This window comes from Corvus moneduloides, chromosome 1 (assembly GCF_009650955.1).
Source record: "Corvus moneduloides isolate bCorMon1 chromosome 1, bCorMon1.pri, whole genome shotgun sequence".
Classification (NCBI taxonomy): domain Eukaryota; kingdom Metazoa; phylum Chordata; class Aves; order Passeriformes; family Corvidae; genus Corvus; species Corvus moneduloides.
In genome coordinates, this window is record NC_045476.1 from 15,666,072 (window position 1) to 15,682,599 (window position 16,528).

The 16,528-nt window shown below is 39.3% G+C and overlaps 1 protein-coding gene across 4 annotated transcripts in view; it reads right to left on the reverse strand.

Moving 5' to 3' along the window:
* The window catches only part of CCNY (cyclin Y), a 123,222-nt gene that overhangs the window by 3,321 nt on the left and 103,373 nt on the right, over nt 1-16,528 (reverse strand). For all 4 annotated transcript variants that reach the window (XM_032099830.1, XM_032099838.1, XM_032099848.1 and 1 more), the window contains 2 exons: nt 8,522-8,688; nt 5,040-5,202 (listed from right to left, as the gene is read on the reverse strand). In XM_032099830.1, the coding sequence (XP_031955721.1) occupies nt 5,040-5,202; nt 8,522-8,688 (330 nt within the window). The remainder of the gene's footprint in view (nt 1-5,039; nt 5,203-8,521; nt 8,689-16,528) is intronic.

Below are 16,528 nucleotides of genomic sequence, written 5' to 3' on the forward strand. Positions count from 1 at the left end.
CTAAAATAGCCTGTCTATTAGAGTTCTTATGGCTGGGACAGGCCGTGGTTGGCATCAGTAGAGATGTTAATTCTGGCAATCAAACTGCAGAACTGCAGAGAAAGCTCACTACAAGGAATACTCAAGGTCAAATTAAAAAATACAACAAACTAAAGCAGCATTTTTTATTTACTCAGGAAGGCTTTCAAGTTGTGTCTTAAGATAAGATGTTTAATAAAAAGTACTGGACAAACAAAACCAGTAGAAGTGTTTGATTATAACACAAGGCATTACAAATAATTAAATAGCCTGACTCCGTGGATCATCATTTTCTTACTTCTATAGCACAGCAAGTTATAGCAGTGAAGAATCCTTTAATCTGACTAGTCCTGCAAAGACCAGAGGCAGGTATGGCAGAAGCACACAATTCATACATCTGAGAGCAAGATCACCTAACGCTCTGGTCAAGACAGCCACAAAACATCATTAAATTAGAAAACAAAACAAAACAACCCAAACCCCAAAACAACATAAAACCTACCACCACCAAGAGACCAGCTGCTACTTTGCAGTTGAAAACTGCATTTCCTTTTGTTAAGACTACTCTTGAACACAGTTTTCCTTCACAGTGCACATGAAGAGAACAACAGAATAAAATAACACAAGTATTCATATTGCTTTTTAGCCCATAACTTCACTCACTTTAAACTGCTTAATAAAATTTTATTTAATTTAACCAGGAACTTGATGGACTAAGAGAGTTTATGCAATTCAATCAGATTTAAAATTCAATAGGTTAAAAATGTTTATCCATGAAATAACATGCCAAGGCATGGCATGACAAAGGGGTGTACAGAGGTGGAACTCAGCTTCTTTTGGCTGCCAAATCCACTATTACCTTAGGCACCAAACAGTCAGAGAAGGTAATCACTTCAAAATTGCCTGTGTGACACAGGAAAATTTCTGTTCTGGCACTTGGTCATACAAAATGAAATGTTGCTTGGAAGTGGCACTTAATATTTGGCATCTCTAGGCTATGCTGATGAATCATATGGATAAGAAACACACTGCTATTTAAAGCAGTTCTGTATCTAAAGATGCCTCTTCATTTCCAAGTAAGTTACAAAATCAACATTTGGAGCCTACTTGGCAAGGTAGTTAGTCAACTTTAGCATAACATATGGGGAAACAAGACAAAAGCAGTAAATTGTAAATATTTATTATTGTCCTTCAATTAAAATAAATCAAAATAGCTATAAACACCTTTCTATCATCTGATAATTCTGTTGCTTTTATTGCTAGAAAAAGAAACCAATTTTTGACAGCTGGAAGAGATCATTTCTCTTGTCAAATCAAAACATACTTAAAAACCAGCAACACTAATCCATCATATGAAAATTTTGTTGGACTTGGCTGTAATGTATATAACAGCTAGAATGCATACACATACATATTCTTCCATTATATCCATGCATATGGAACTAAAGTCAGTTCCTCTGCTGAGTTGTATGACTCTTGTAGAGATTTCATCACTGGAGGAGGGGACAAGTAAGGAGAAAGGAGGTTGGGGAATGGCAGCAGTAGTAGTAGTAGTAGTACAGATTTTGGCTGCAAGCACGTTTGTGCAGGGAAGGGCTGGCTAAGGACTCACTACCAGGAATGCACAAAGGCATATGACTGTGAGTGCTGCACACCCACCAAAAATTGACAAACCAGAGGAAACTTAGCAGGGACAAACAGGGAAATCTGGAAGAGTTGTCTATGAGGAAAATGTAGTGTGATGATGGTCGTTCTCCTTAATTTACAAAGCATGAAAAAAGCACAATTGGTTACTCCGAAAACCAAAAAAGGAGAGTTTTGCTCTGTTTTGCTCTCCCCTTTCTTCCTGGCTTGGAGGGTTCTGAACATACAAAATACACAGAACTGCAATCAAGTCATTGCAAAACTGGGAAGCTGAAGAGATACAAAGACATTTCTCTGCTTGCAACTTACATATTTTTCTCCTCTTTTTTGTCTGTTTGATCTATGGGACTGTATCTCTTTAGGGTCAAGAAAACAGCACATATTTCAAAGAGTTTGAACTATGTGCTCAAGTACCATCCTAGCAATAAAGATCTCAGACAACATACAGTCAGTCAGTCAAATCAGGAGTGCACTAATGAAAGCTCTTCAAAAATCTCACCTTGAAACAAGCACAGTGCTAAGATCACAAGCAGCAATAGGACAGACACGTTTTGTGTACTTAACCCCAAGAGGAGAATCTGACTCCTATTTAGCTCAGTACATGGGAGAATAACCAGGTGCAAGAGTAGGAAATTACGAAATAGTGGATTAAGGCTGGACACCCAACAACCTTCTTGGCAGAAAAAAATTCTCCCATATTAGAAAACAGTTCTCAGGAAAAGCAAAGGAAGCCTTGACATTTGACATAATAAAAAGGAAGAACAAAACACACTAACATATGCTGGTTGGAACAAACAGCATTGGCAGGTGGACAGACTGGATGATCTAATGAAAGCTTATTTGCCATTTTTAACTTGCCTGATTCCATAGAACAGGAGAAAAAACCAAGAGGGGTCATAAAAATGGTTTCTGGCTACTAGGTGAACTGTTATAACAAATCCAGGACACTTTAGTCCACAGAAAATTAAAAGGTAAAAAAAAATTACTTTCATTTCATTATTTAAAAGACAAAGCTGCTTCTTAAGTGTCAGTTGTGAGAACATGAAATAAGAGAAAATGTCCACTGCAGATGCTTGAGAAAGCAATGTAATTTTTAACAAGTACTGCAATCTCTTGTAACACCTCTAAGCTGATGGATCTGGTCCAGCATTTCCTTTTGCTGAGGTACATTTCTTACTAGCCTTGTCCTTGGTCTTTTTGGGGTGGGTTTTTTTCATTATCATGAGTATGTCAATCTCATGATGTTTGCAGAAACTGCAATGCAGACTCTGCCATGTCAGATCTAATGCTCCTGCTTTAGATATAAAAAAATAGCTTTAAAATGCGAAAGTAGCAAAAATGTCTTACAGCCATTTCTCTAAGCAACACCTTTTGTGATCTCAAATGCCAGTAAGTTGCTTTAATCTTAGGACTGAGCAAGGTCTTTTTAGTTTATCACACAAGGTAAATCCTTCCACTGCACGAATACATTTGCTGTGAGGCTGTTGTCTTCCATCACAGACTGCAGCTTTTCTCTCAGTATCAAAAATATCACAGGCTGTGTGGTACTACATCTACTCCACTTGACAATCCAGGCAACTGTTTTAAAAACAGAGAACTCTGGTCTGAACAGCACACAAGAGACTAGAGAAGTGCTGCAAATGCATTTTGATAACTCTCGGCAAGCTAAATGCTTAACTGTGCTCAGGGAACTGGGCTATAAATTATGCTGTCAAGTAGTTTCAAGGGCACACTAATGACAACCATGCACTGCCAGGGAAAAAGGCAGCTCCCTTCCTTCTGGCCACCAAATATAGAGGCAAGGAGGTGGCAGACCAAGCTGGTTTCACAGCAGACACTCTTACTCTACCCTGAAGACATCCTCTGGCTAGCAAGGTTATTTACAGCCAACTTCTGCTGGCAGCTCAAAGCATGCCCAATGGGGAAATTTTTAATGATACAGATTTATTGAAAAAATATTCCATTCATTCTTTTTAAATATAGCTTTTCTTTAGCTAGAACAGAAGAATTACCAGTATTCTCTGGGTATTTACAGTCATTTCTTATTTTCCTTTTCTTCTAAGCTTTTAGGAGCTATCATTGTTACCTTCATTTGCAACTATTATACATTGTGTGTGATGTAGACTGACAGTTTTAAGAAACTGTGGGCTAAATAAAGAAGTAATTCACTTAATTTTGATATATGTAATAGCACTTACTATCAAGACTCCCATAACTCTGTAAAGCACCTCTTTTCAAGTAAGATTACAATCCAAATGAATTTTTTTAAATATTCTCTTTAATAGAAACAAAATCTGATGCAAATTTAGATCATACTCCATACAGAGAATGGCATTCTTATTGGAGCTATCTGTGAAATCTAGAAAGAATATTTAGAAAGAATGGGAAATACAACTTAAGTGAAATTTGCTTTGATTCTTTCTCCACCACTTTCAGTTCCCATTAGTGTCACAAACAAGTCAATTAACCTTCCCACGCACCATTTCCCCCCACAAAAACGTGCATAGAACTGCCTGCCTGTTCTACAGGAGCACTAGGAATTTCAGAACATCCAAAGCTCAGTCTAACCCACAGGCAAACAACCTCCAGTGCAAAGATGTTATGTAATTAAAGAGGTGTGCTGTTAAAAGCAGCGAGCATCTAACGAAAATTTTTAAAATTAGTAACAAAATGCGCACCCAGTGCAATACTGCCCATATTTGAAAAACATATCAGAAAAATCAGATAAAATATATTGCAGTCTTGCAAAGGGCCCACGGTTAGCTGATCATTTCAATTCCTCCCATGGCTGTGGTATTCACAGTGCCCAGCATTTCACAGGTCCAGACCATCCAACAGTGCTTCTGGCATATGGTATATCCACGTCTCATAAGCATTCATGACTTACTCACTGAAGGCATGTGCTCATTTCTGTTCTCCCTTTACTGAGAAAAACACCATGGGAGATAACAGACTTGTATGCACGTGAAGTTGAGCACTTGCAGATAACAAGAATATGGAATAGCTATTTTCAGCAACACTTGTTAATATTCTGTCATTTAAGGTGCATAATCAGTTTTAAGAAACCAAATGAACAAACAACACTAGACTGTGAATAGAGTCATTATAAAACTTGTGGGTACTTTCACAAGGCCAATACAGACAACTGCAAATGAAAAAGAAACGTAAAGCAAGGTAAGGTATGAAGCAAACCGGGTCAAAAAACTATCTCCACAGCCATGAATACTCAAAGCACAAACAAAACCATTATGAAAATCAGGCTTATGATACTCTAATATCTCATGGGGGTATCTGGGAAGAGGTGGGAGAAGGGAGAAACAATGCAGAAATTCCAAATCCCCCTACATATTTACACAGAGCAACCTAAAGAGTCTTACCTCAAGTTTATATGCCCTGTCCCTGCTGAGGGGCTCCAAGGGAAAACTCAGGTTATTCGCTTCTGCCAGGGAACGCAAATCAAAGTAATACTTGGCATAAACACTGGAGGGAACGTTAATATTGAACTGCAACAGCTCAAGAAACTGGCGTTCCAGCTCATTCCTGCAGGAAGAAGATAAACATGGAAACATATTTCAGACTGTGCATTCTGAATGTAATTTTACTTTAAATTGCAAATGGCATAAACCAAGTTTGTTTTCTATTCTTGCCAGATGCAATTATCCCAGCCTAAGGTTTGACCTTCTCTACCAAGTTCTATCAGTGTACTCACACCAGTGAGGAATATGAAAGATGCTGCACCTTGCAGCTGCTACTGCAATGCCAATCAAATCCAGACACAAAGTGTTGCTAGTAGAAGGGCACCTTTATCCGTTTAGCTAACACAATTTTGGAAAGAAAACCTAGCAGGGAAAAAATTTCTCGCAGTTTCTGCTTTACCTCCACTAGATGGGTCTGCACACACAGCTATGCCACAACACCACACACACCCCCCTGCCCTAAATTTGTCAAGCATCTCTCATAAATGCTGCAAATTACTCTAACACATAAATTACTGGAGAACTTATTTACTCCCTGCAGTTCTTCATAATCAGTCATTTAGAATTAGCCATGGGAAACCTGAATTTTTCATCATACTCTCTTTATGAACAGAATAAAGCAATCTTTCCCTTAGATGTGCAACCAAAATTCACAGTGGTGATCACGTTTTCCAGCACCTAAACCAAACATGTTTGTCAAAATACCTGATAGGAACAGAGGTCCTGTTTGAGCTCCCACCCTGTAAAACTTTGGTATACAAATACATTATTACCTACACCAATACATTAAAAAAGTACCTTGAGAAATAAGCCAACTAACAAAATTAAGGACTGGAAATTTTCATAAATTGCATAGTAACTGGATATCCTACTCAATACTTATGCAGGGACATATGATACAGTCAAAACAGTGATTGCAAGATATGAAAAATAAAAAAAATAAATGGGTGGTGAAAGCTGCCAATGTTTGCTGAAGAGCCCAGTGATTGCACTGCTGTGCTACCAGCAGGCACTGACTGATGATTATATTGTCTTTAAGTTACATTTTGACTGCTGGGTAAGTGTGCAAGGAATATGAAATAGAAGTTGTACAGTCTGCAATAGTAAAGGAAGGATCTGAAGATTAAAAAGTACTGGTACAGTAGTTTTTCAACACTGAATTATTTTTCTCCTTCTCACTCTTTACCCTTATATAATTCTTACATCATAATCATTGTCTTTTCTTATCCTCACTATCTCTGTGCCAAAATTCTATGTTTACATAATGATAAATATTAATTAACACTTAAAGACTAACTAAAAGCTGGATATGGAGTCTTTGGCTTGAATTCACATTGTTGAAGATTCCAACTTAAAAAATCCAAATAAAAAAGTTGCATCTTAAGATGTCTATCAACAGAAACAGAATATTACCTTTACACGCCATTTTATACTGCCAAGATTGTACCTTCTGCAAGCTAAGCCTAAATTTCTATTTTAATTGATAATATAAAGTTTATTTTACTGGCAGAAGACATTGGCTGTACCCCTTTTGAAGAGCACCCTCAAAAATTTCAAATACACAGCCTCAGATTCTTACCATACCCTACCTTCAAGATGTGAAAGCTGGAGGATCAGCACATTAGCTACAGAACAGAAAAAACAAACCATACAACTATTTCTTACTGAACTTACAGTATTTAACTAACCACCATACCCTTCTTACCCCATACACCTCCCTCAGACGGCTTTAGCATGTGCTTTCCTGGGCCACTCCTCAGAAATTCAATAATGCCACATACATGACGACAGGTACCCACTGCACTTCAGTCCTCCTGAGTTCTCTCTTCGCTTTAAGGCACAGTTCACTGCACTGATGATGACTTATAAAACCCAGAAAGGTCTGCTTGGTGTTTTGCAAGATACACTTATGCTGAATGATTCACAACAATTGAAGATTTTGACCTAGAGCTCTTTTGCCTTACTAATACAACGAAAGGCCCTGTCTTGCTTAGAGCCAGACACTTCAAAATCATCCTACTGTACTGTCCCAACTACCTGAAAAATAAGAAAGAAAAAAAAATCCACCACACTGCAGATAGGAGGAAAACAAAATTTGGAAAAAATGACAGCAGGAATATAAGCATCAGGATCTTTGCTGGGGGATTCATGCGTAGCCCTAAAAACAAAGGCCATGAACTAGATCACCAAGTACATATAGAGAGCTCAGGTTCCCCAAAGGCTTCTGGGTTTGCACTTTGTGATAACTCTAAAATCTTTTAAGGACAGGGTAAGAAGCTAAAAACCTTGAGGACAAGGACTCATCACAGTTTGGCTTAGGGAATGTGCAGTGCAGAAAGGGGCCACTGTAAGCACGGGTCTGCCATGTGAATATTGGTGTTATATAGCTCCAGTGCAACTTCTAACACCAGCACCATCACATGTGTTTGTCAGAAACAATAACCTCTTTTTTTTGTTTCTTTTCACACCGCCTTCAAGAAAAGCCCTGAGAATTAACAATTTCAAACCTCACATTTATAACCATTCCTGATTAATACTGTCATATGGCACAGTCAAACCTGTGACTCTGCTTCAAGCTGTTCAGCACTTCAGCTCATGTCCCAGCCTCAGGAATACTTTAAAAACACCCAGATTTGCCTTGGAGAAGAAGTGAATGGAAGGAGACCCTTACTGCTACTGAATGTTCAAAAAGCATGAGAAAAGAATCAAGAGAAAAGTAACTTTGCAAAATCACTTAGTTTCCACTCAAATAGTTAAGGAAGCATTAGCAAATTATTCTGCATGGAATAATACTGCACACAGAAATGTGAAGAGCCTGATTTTGGTTCTTGTCCATCTTATCTCCTCCTTTTATTTTGGAAACCTCATTCTGTCTGGATTTTTAACATCTTGAAAACTAATTCTGCAGGATACCGGGGGAAAAACCTCAAAACCCAAAAGCATCAATTTTAAATAATGGCAATAAATAACTAGGTGATCATCTATAGGTCAGTAAGATAATTTCCTTTCCTGCCTTACATCCTTTCCTGTCTACATCTGTATGGAGAATTAGCATGACAGTAAATGATGCCAAAGTGAATACATGCAGGCTCACTGGATGTGGGGATTTTTGTCAAACCATACATTTAAATATTCTGCAGATCTGTTTTCATTACTGTGCATGAATATCCAGTGGTAAAATACACTTCAACCAGAAAACAAGAATAATTCATGCCTTCTATGTAAGCAGCTGTCAAGCAGGCCTCATGCCATCTATCGGCATTCACCACATATAGACACAACACAAATATACAAACTTCACATAATTTATGAAGGAACTTCCCGTCACCCTCACAGACACAGATCTTGGCATTCATTGACAAAGATAAACAAACTGCACTCACATGTCTTCGACCGTGATATCCTTCAGGATCTGGCAGTAATCCACATTCCACACTGCCTGGTCGTCCCAAACTTTAGATGCCAGAAGAATTGCCCCCAGTACTATTCGCTTCCAGTTTGCTGGACAAATATCTATCTCTGCATAAGTTAAAAGTCTTTCAAGATATACCTGGGGAAATACATCAAAAGCAAGACTTGATCTGTTTTGCTGTTAAGTAGAAATGAAAACTATTCCCATTCCAGTAATTCTAAGACAGTAATCTACTTTCAAGATTCTTTTTATTATAAAAGTTGCCGTTTTGAATACACATGTTAATGCCAGCCTCAAAATTGGATGTGATAAATCCACTTCATTGGCCTTTGCCTTCTAATCCTATTACCCATTTCAAGAGGCCAGACACCAGACTCCTAAATACACCATTTCTTCTTTAGCTGTGATTTCCCCCTGCCTGTCATCTTAAAGCTGAAGAAAACATTAACATTATCTTATAATACTGTAAAACAAAATACCAGTAATTGTTCAAAAATTTGTTTTCCTTCTTAAGGAAGGCAAATTGTTATTTAAGCACAAAATTCCAAATTATGTGTCAGGCCCATTACTAAAGATGAAGTTTGACTTTTTTCTCAGAGGATCACTCTGAAAAGACTTTGATGCACAAAATCTGGTATTGTGAGACATCAGAAACACAAAGCTCAGTAAGAAGGTGACACATGGATCTCCCCAGCGTCTGCACTACCTGGGGGTTCTGTGTAAAAGGTTGTATTTTGCTTTCCAGGCAGCCTGTGTAAACAAGCCCCTTATATTCTATATCGCACAAAGCAACTTGTCAATTTTGCAAGCAAAACTGCTCCTCGGATTATGAAAATACAGCATTCCCTGGTGTCATCCCTGGGAAGCAAAAAACTCCTTTAAAGCAATACACTAATGCAGGGAGCTTCATAAGTAGAGAGCATATGGAAATTGTAATATTATGCCACTCAAATTAGCACATAAACTTAATTTGCTTCACATCAGTGCAGAATTTGACTCTCTACTCTTAATGCAAACCTTTTAAATCTCAACTTTTCACATTCAGTTTTAATGAATTGAATGAATACTCCACATTTATAGACATATAAAGTATACAAAAATCAGAAAATTTATCCTTTCTTTTGTGCAGCTCTAGCTTAGAAAGAGAGAGAAAAGAAAGAAAGAGAGAGAAAAGAAAAACAACTAAGGATTTTGTGGAGGCTGAAATTCAAAGGCACTTAGAGAAGAAAATGTAAACAGGTAAGAATTATATTGCAAGGGAAGACATAGAATCATAGAATAGTCTGGCTTGGAAGGACCTTTAAAAGCTGTCTAGTTTCAACCCTCCTGTCATGGGCTTTCACTAGACCAGGTTGCTCAGAGCCCCATCCAACCTGGCCTTGAACACTTCCAGGGATGGGGCATCCACTTCTCTGGGCAACCTGTTCCAGTGCCTCACCACCTTCACAGTAAAGAATTTCTTCCTAACACGTAATCTAACCTTTTTCAGGTTAAAGCCATTTACCTTGTCCTACCACTAAAAACCCACTAAAAAGTTCCTCTCCAGCTTTCCTGTAAACCTCCTTTAAGTACTGGAAGGCTGCTGCAAGGTATCCCCAGCGCGTTCTCTTCTTCAGGCTGAACAGCCCCAACCCTCTCAGCCCATCATAGGAGAGGTGCTCCAGCCCTCTGATCAGCTTCATCACCCTCCTCTGGAATTGCTCCAGCTGATCCATGCCCTTCTTATGTTGGAGACCCCAAAACTGTACAAGGCACTCAGGTGGGGCCTCAGGTAAGCAGAGTAGAGGAACAGAATCCCATCCCTCACCTGCTGCCCATAGTGCTTTGGATGCAGCCCGGGACACGTATGGCTTTCTGGGCTGTGAGAGCACACTGCCAGGCCACGTCCCGCTCCCACCCCTCAAACCAACACCCCCAGTTCTTCTCAGCAGGGCTGCTCTCAAGCCATCCTCTGTCCAGCCTGTATTTTGTGCTTGGGATTGCCCTGACCCACACGCAGGACCTTTCAGTTGGCCTTGTTGAACATCATGAGTACTGCACAGGCCAGCCTCTCAAGCCTGTCAAGGTCCACCTGCATGGTAGATGAAATTACACCTCAGTAAAAAAGCAGCATAAATTTGCCACTATTTTCCCACTAGCACATACTTGAGAAATCAGAATTAAAAATTAAATAGGAGCTTGATAAGACACTATTCCTATACCACCTCATTACCATATTGATGCATCTTCCAATAGCACATTGAGGGTTGTGAATAATCACTCTTGCTTCCTTGGTGATAACTTGGGCTTGACTCCAGATACACTTTTTGCTGGAACAAGGCTCTTTATCACCCTTCTATAAAACTGAGGATGATAAACAGCTCTCCATGAGAAAGGCACTTAGTGTAGCTTTCAACTCCTTTCTTCAACATGCCTTAAATGAGCATTTTATTTTGTTCACTTGCTGTGGCCTCCTTGACTCAGTCTTGGGTTTTAAGTATATGTGTTCAAGTAAGAGAAGACAGAGAAGGAACAAAATTTCTTGCAGCAAACACTTATAAAAGTTTAATAAGGTCCTCAGCCAGTGTGAGAACTCACTGTAATCTAGGATTTGTGACATCATCAGTGTATCTTTGGGAGACATTAGTGTAGGTCCTCAACTTTTAATCAAGCTCACTCAGCTACACACACAGCCTTTCTTCTAGCTCTCCCTACTTCTCTCTCCCAGAGAGAACCCACTGGTTGCAGATAGGGAAATTAAAGCAGAGAGGAAAGGCTGGTACATACTCAGGCTCTCGCTCTGCTGATGTAGAGCAACCTCGTAACAGCAGCACACACAGAGTCAAGTGAGCTCTGTCTCCAATGTAAATGTGAGTTCATTATTCCTGACAAATGGAGCTGGTTTCATTTCAGAGCATTTCAATATACAAGGCCCTAGCAGGACACAGCCCATGATGGGACATCACAGCAGGACAGGTAGAGGCTGCCATGCACTCACTACTGCAGGGGGTGCTTCTGGCTGATGCAAAGATGTGCTGAATCAGGAGAGACTTTTGGAGAAGGGCCAGGTGGCTCTCAGCCTGTTTGAAGAGGAAGGCTGGAGGGGTGGTTAATCACTACGCTACTCATCCCAAACAAACTCATGGCTGGTGGGAGAACACCACCTGCTTCTGCTGGCAGAAGCCAGTGAATCTTCCCACACACACAGGCAAGCATGCTCCACCTCATTTCAAAAAAAAAAGACTGAAAATGTTGGCCCTCTAATGGTAAATGTGAGATATGGAAATACCATTTGTATGCAATTATGTCTACACATCGAACAGTGCCTTAAACACAGGGGTCATTTTCTTAAATATAGAGTTTGGATCAAACAGACCAGGATTTTGAGTGTACTATGTGGTTCAGTGTATTTGTCTCTTGTAATGAATTCCACTGGCCTAATTTTCAAAAGCAAAACACTTTCTACATCTTCTTTAGAACTAGCTGCTATGAAGTCATGTAATAAACCTGAATTTTAAAAGGTCACAGTAGAAAAGGATATTGCAACTCGCATCCCAGAACACTGGAATAAAATGGCTTTTATGTCAAAAGACAAAAAATGCAGAAGAAACAGTGTAAGAAACGTTCTTTTTCTTTTTTTTTTTTATAACATAAGTCTAAGAACCATCTCTCTTCTTGATTATTTTGGCAGGTGTTCTTTTACAGAACTAGAACTAAAGAGCTTTTAGTGTCTAGAGGTTAAAATATTATTTGCCTCCACCAACTTTTAACAGCTGTATCCATGCTCTCGAATGGAACTAAAGCTTAAAACAAATTGAAGCTGTTACACTATTGTTACTTTTTTTCGATTTGCTTCATTCTTTGCAGTGTCTGAAAGTAAGCTTTTGTGGCAAAACTTTTCAGTACTTCTCTATTAAACCTTCAAAAGCTGAACTCCCAAGAGACTCAGATTTGTTCTGCCTTAATTTAACAACTAGTTCTGCTCAAACACTTTCATAGCATCCAAGAGCCATCTTCATCACATTTATCATTGCCCACTTAGTTCTATGACCGTACATATAGATCTTTTCTTACAGAATGATAACAAGACTACTTATACAGATTAAAGTGATGTGACACGAGCAGAAACTTTCAGTGGTTTCAGTCAAACAACACATCCTTCTGAATTCTTTCCAGGTTGCAAAGAACAAATACAACTCAGTGTTACTAACAACAATGCTACAATATTCAAAACTCATTTGTACCATAATTCAAATCCTAGCTGAAATGAAAATACAATTCTGACTGGGGAAAATGCCAATGGCCATTGGTCTGTCAATACATTTTTATTTACAAATTCAATACCTCAGAGTCTGGTACCTCCATTACTAGTCTACATTCTGCATTTGGGAATGAACCACATGATTTTACAAGACTCTCAGTCTAACAAGCTTTGATGGACAACAGTTGCACCTCATTGGACACATTTTAATAACTAAGCACACATCAGAAGACACACTGCACAGAGTTAAGATTTCAGAAGAGCAATATTGCATTATTATTTTCCATCTCTTCCCACAGACTAACACCAAGATTTCCCAGTGACTGACCTTTATACTTGGACTATCAGCAAATCATTATTTAATCATAAGTGGAACCAATTTGGTGATTTGCCTCTGTTAAAAATTCATTTATCTGAATGAAAGAGGATTTATTTCTACTAATTAAATAAAATTACCACTCCATGGGTATAGATAATCCCAAATTGGCTGGAAGTTCAGTGAACTCTGGAGAGGTTTATTAGCTTAGATGTAGCACCACAGGAATGTAGTTCAATGGCTTCCAAAGCCATTTCAGGTCCAGCAGAAGTACAGCACTGATTTGTTTCAGCACATATCTTCAGCTCTTAAATCTGCCAGACCTGAAACAACTCCATGCTGACCTAGTTTGGACACCTCTGATCTTGACTCTCAGGACCTGGACTTGCAGTGGCGTGGTGGAGAACAGCATTAGGCCATCCATTATAACCACTACTCCTGGGGGGGTTTTTTTATCCAAACACAGAACTATAACATGGCACAAACTATCAGGATCAGCAACAGTATCCAAGATCCAGCAGTGTTGCTCCAGCAGGGCCACTGCTGAGCTTGAACTAATCCCCAGGGTGGTTATTTGCAGATGGGTGAATCCATCCTGGTCTTCCCAAGTTTTTAATTGAAACTAACCACAGGATCCAGTGTTGTCCCAGTTACCCAAGACGTCAGGCTCCCCATGATCCTGGATAGTAGAGTGTTGGTTACACAACATCCCAATCAACAGAACATAAATCGTTTGAAGAAACTGAAAACTAAAAAGAGCACCGACGAGTTCAGTTTTAATTAGTGTGAAACAGCATCTCATGTTTCCCATCTCAGAGGATATTATAGACGACTTTGGACATTATATAACATATTCGAGTAGAAAGAAAAATTAAAATACTGGAGAAGGTTTCTTTCTCTTTTTTCCCCTCTTCAGGAGGATATATAACAAATATGAAAGTGTCAAATAATTTCATTTCAATATTTCACAATCACAAAAACAACTCATTTTTTAAAAAGCTACGGGGTTCTTATAAAAGTCTTGCTTCTTTTTGTTACTTCATCTTGAAGCTGTTCAACATTAACTTCCAATACTCCACTGATACCTCTTATCACATTGGAGTTGTAGCCTAAGCACTAAAAATACAATTGTTCTTTTTTTAGGCTTCCCTAAAACAACAGAGAAGGTTTTCTGTGGAGGTTATGAAGTTTCCATTCTCAGAGAAACTCAGAAGTCAACTGGTCAGGCCCTGATCAGCCTGGTTGTGCTTTGAGAAAAGGCCAAACCAGACATGACCCCTAGAAGTCCCTTCCAACCGAAATTATTATGCAATTGTAGTTGTATGCAGTACTAGAATTTCCTGTGGTGCCACAAGTAGAGGTCAGGAGTTGCATGTTGCCCCCAGGGAAGCTGACTGGGAGTCTCAGCACATTCAAGGGAAGAGCAATCACTGAGGAATGTCACTGGCATTACTAGAATAATTCTGAATTTTGAGGAAGCAGCAGGAGCAAAGCAGTCTCTTCTCCCATGTGGCTTTTACATGGCTTTATGTCAAATTCTATCTCTTATTTTACCAATAAAACTCTAGTGGCTTAAATTGTTTCTCACTTGATTTAAATTGACAGAAAGGAGACAGTGGCTTTGCTATTTTAAATACTACAATTGAGAATCTACCAATTAACCTGTATTTGCAAACACCTCATTCCCTCCATCACCAGGTAACCCATACTGTAAGTTGCAGCAGCACAGAGTAACTAACAAAGATATTTCCATCCCAACATATTATGGAGAAATACAGAGTCATCTCTCTTTAATGAGAAAACTTCAGTGTGTCACAATGCCTTGAAATTAAAATGATATCTTTATGGAAAAGATTATAATTGGCAGTGGGTCTCAGACAGCCAAATCACGGCTCTAATCCAATCACTAAACTGCCATATGCTCTGTTCTAAGCAATCAGCCAGTTCCCTACCACGACTCTCCAGAAATAACCGCGGTTTGCAATTGCCCAGCTGGGCATTTAAAATGTTCTACAAAGGTCTGGTGCCACCCATTTGGTGGAAAAGGACATCACATCATTGTGGTCCTTGCTAATTCATCCCATTTTTATTTCTGAGACCAAATGTTGAAAGTAAGTAACAAAAGCAGTCACAGAACTACGAAAAAAGGTGAGCATTATAGACATTTATAGGAAGCACTAATGGAACTGAGAGAAAAGTCAGACATCTCCAGGTTTGCCCCCTAATTTACTCATTTTAAGACAAATATCCATAATCCATGTAAAATGCACTCGAACTGTTAGGCAACATGGACTTTCCAATCTAAAACTGGGATCAGTATTCGTTCTTTGCCCATACAGGAGCCCAAGAGGCATCAGCAAACAGACACCCACTCTTCAAATGTCCTCTTCTCTTGCATTTAAAAAGAGTTCCCTCCCAATCCCCACCTTAAATGTCCTCTTTTCATTTAGTGCATATCCCAGCAACTCTAAGGCAAGAATTGACTAAAGAGATGTGTAAGTATTAACTGATAATTATTCATGTGTTGAACATTACACTGTAGTGAAAATATAAGAATAGCCCTAAAACCAGATGTCAGAATCTGATCCCTTGTCCCACCAGAGCCCAGATCACAGGTTCCTCCTGGCCTCCTCCAGAGCGTACCCTGAGCCATGTCCAGCTGCCAAGGGGCTCAGGACTGACAGCACAGGTCGAGGGACCTTCTCTCTACACCTTGGAGACCTTCTTCTGATGTGGCCAAGTGCTGGGCTTTGGCCACCTCCCCAGGAATGCCTGAAGAACAGGACAAAGGTGGACACCAATAATACTGGATACACACAACTCTCCTCACGGGTTCCTTACACAAGACAGAGCCTGGCTTCACTGCCTGGCCTTGCTCACACCCAGCCACACTCAGGCTGCCTCACAGTCACAGCAGGCAACAACCACTGCTTTGGATTGTACTCCAAGGTCTTCAGGGAAACCTGCATCTTCCACCAGCCACATAAAGGTTGGTAGTTACACTGGGCCAGCTGAAAAGGACCTCTGCAGATCAAGTGTCTCTATGGATTCTGGACACCTTTTGTGTTTTCCTTTCCTTTTAAACAAGTGTCAGATTTTTTATACATCAATTGAAATACACTTTTTTAATAAGGTATTTTACCAGCATTCCAAGGTAAAAATATCCTAGTGAAAGGAAATCAATAAAAAACTTTCTCTATCCCTCCAAACACACAGAAAACAAAATTCTTCTCAAATAAAATAATTTTCACAACACAGCTCAGCAGTCTCTCTACCTAGTTGCTGAAAATGTGACTGAAGAATACAGAAAGAACTCAGGAACATCTGGCTGGATTAATTAAATCCCTATTTTTCATAAGGAGAATTTATTCTTACTTACTTCAAATTTCAAATTCCCCAATATCCAATCCCCTCAGTCACAA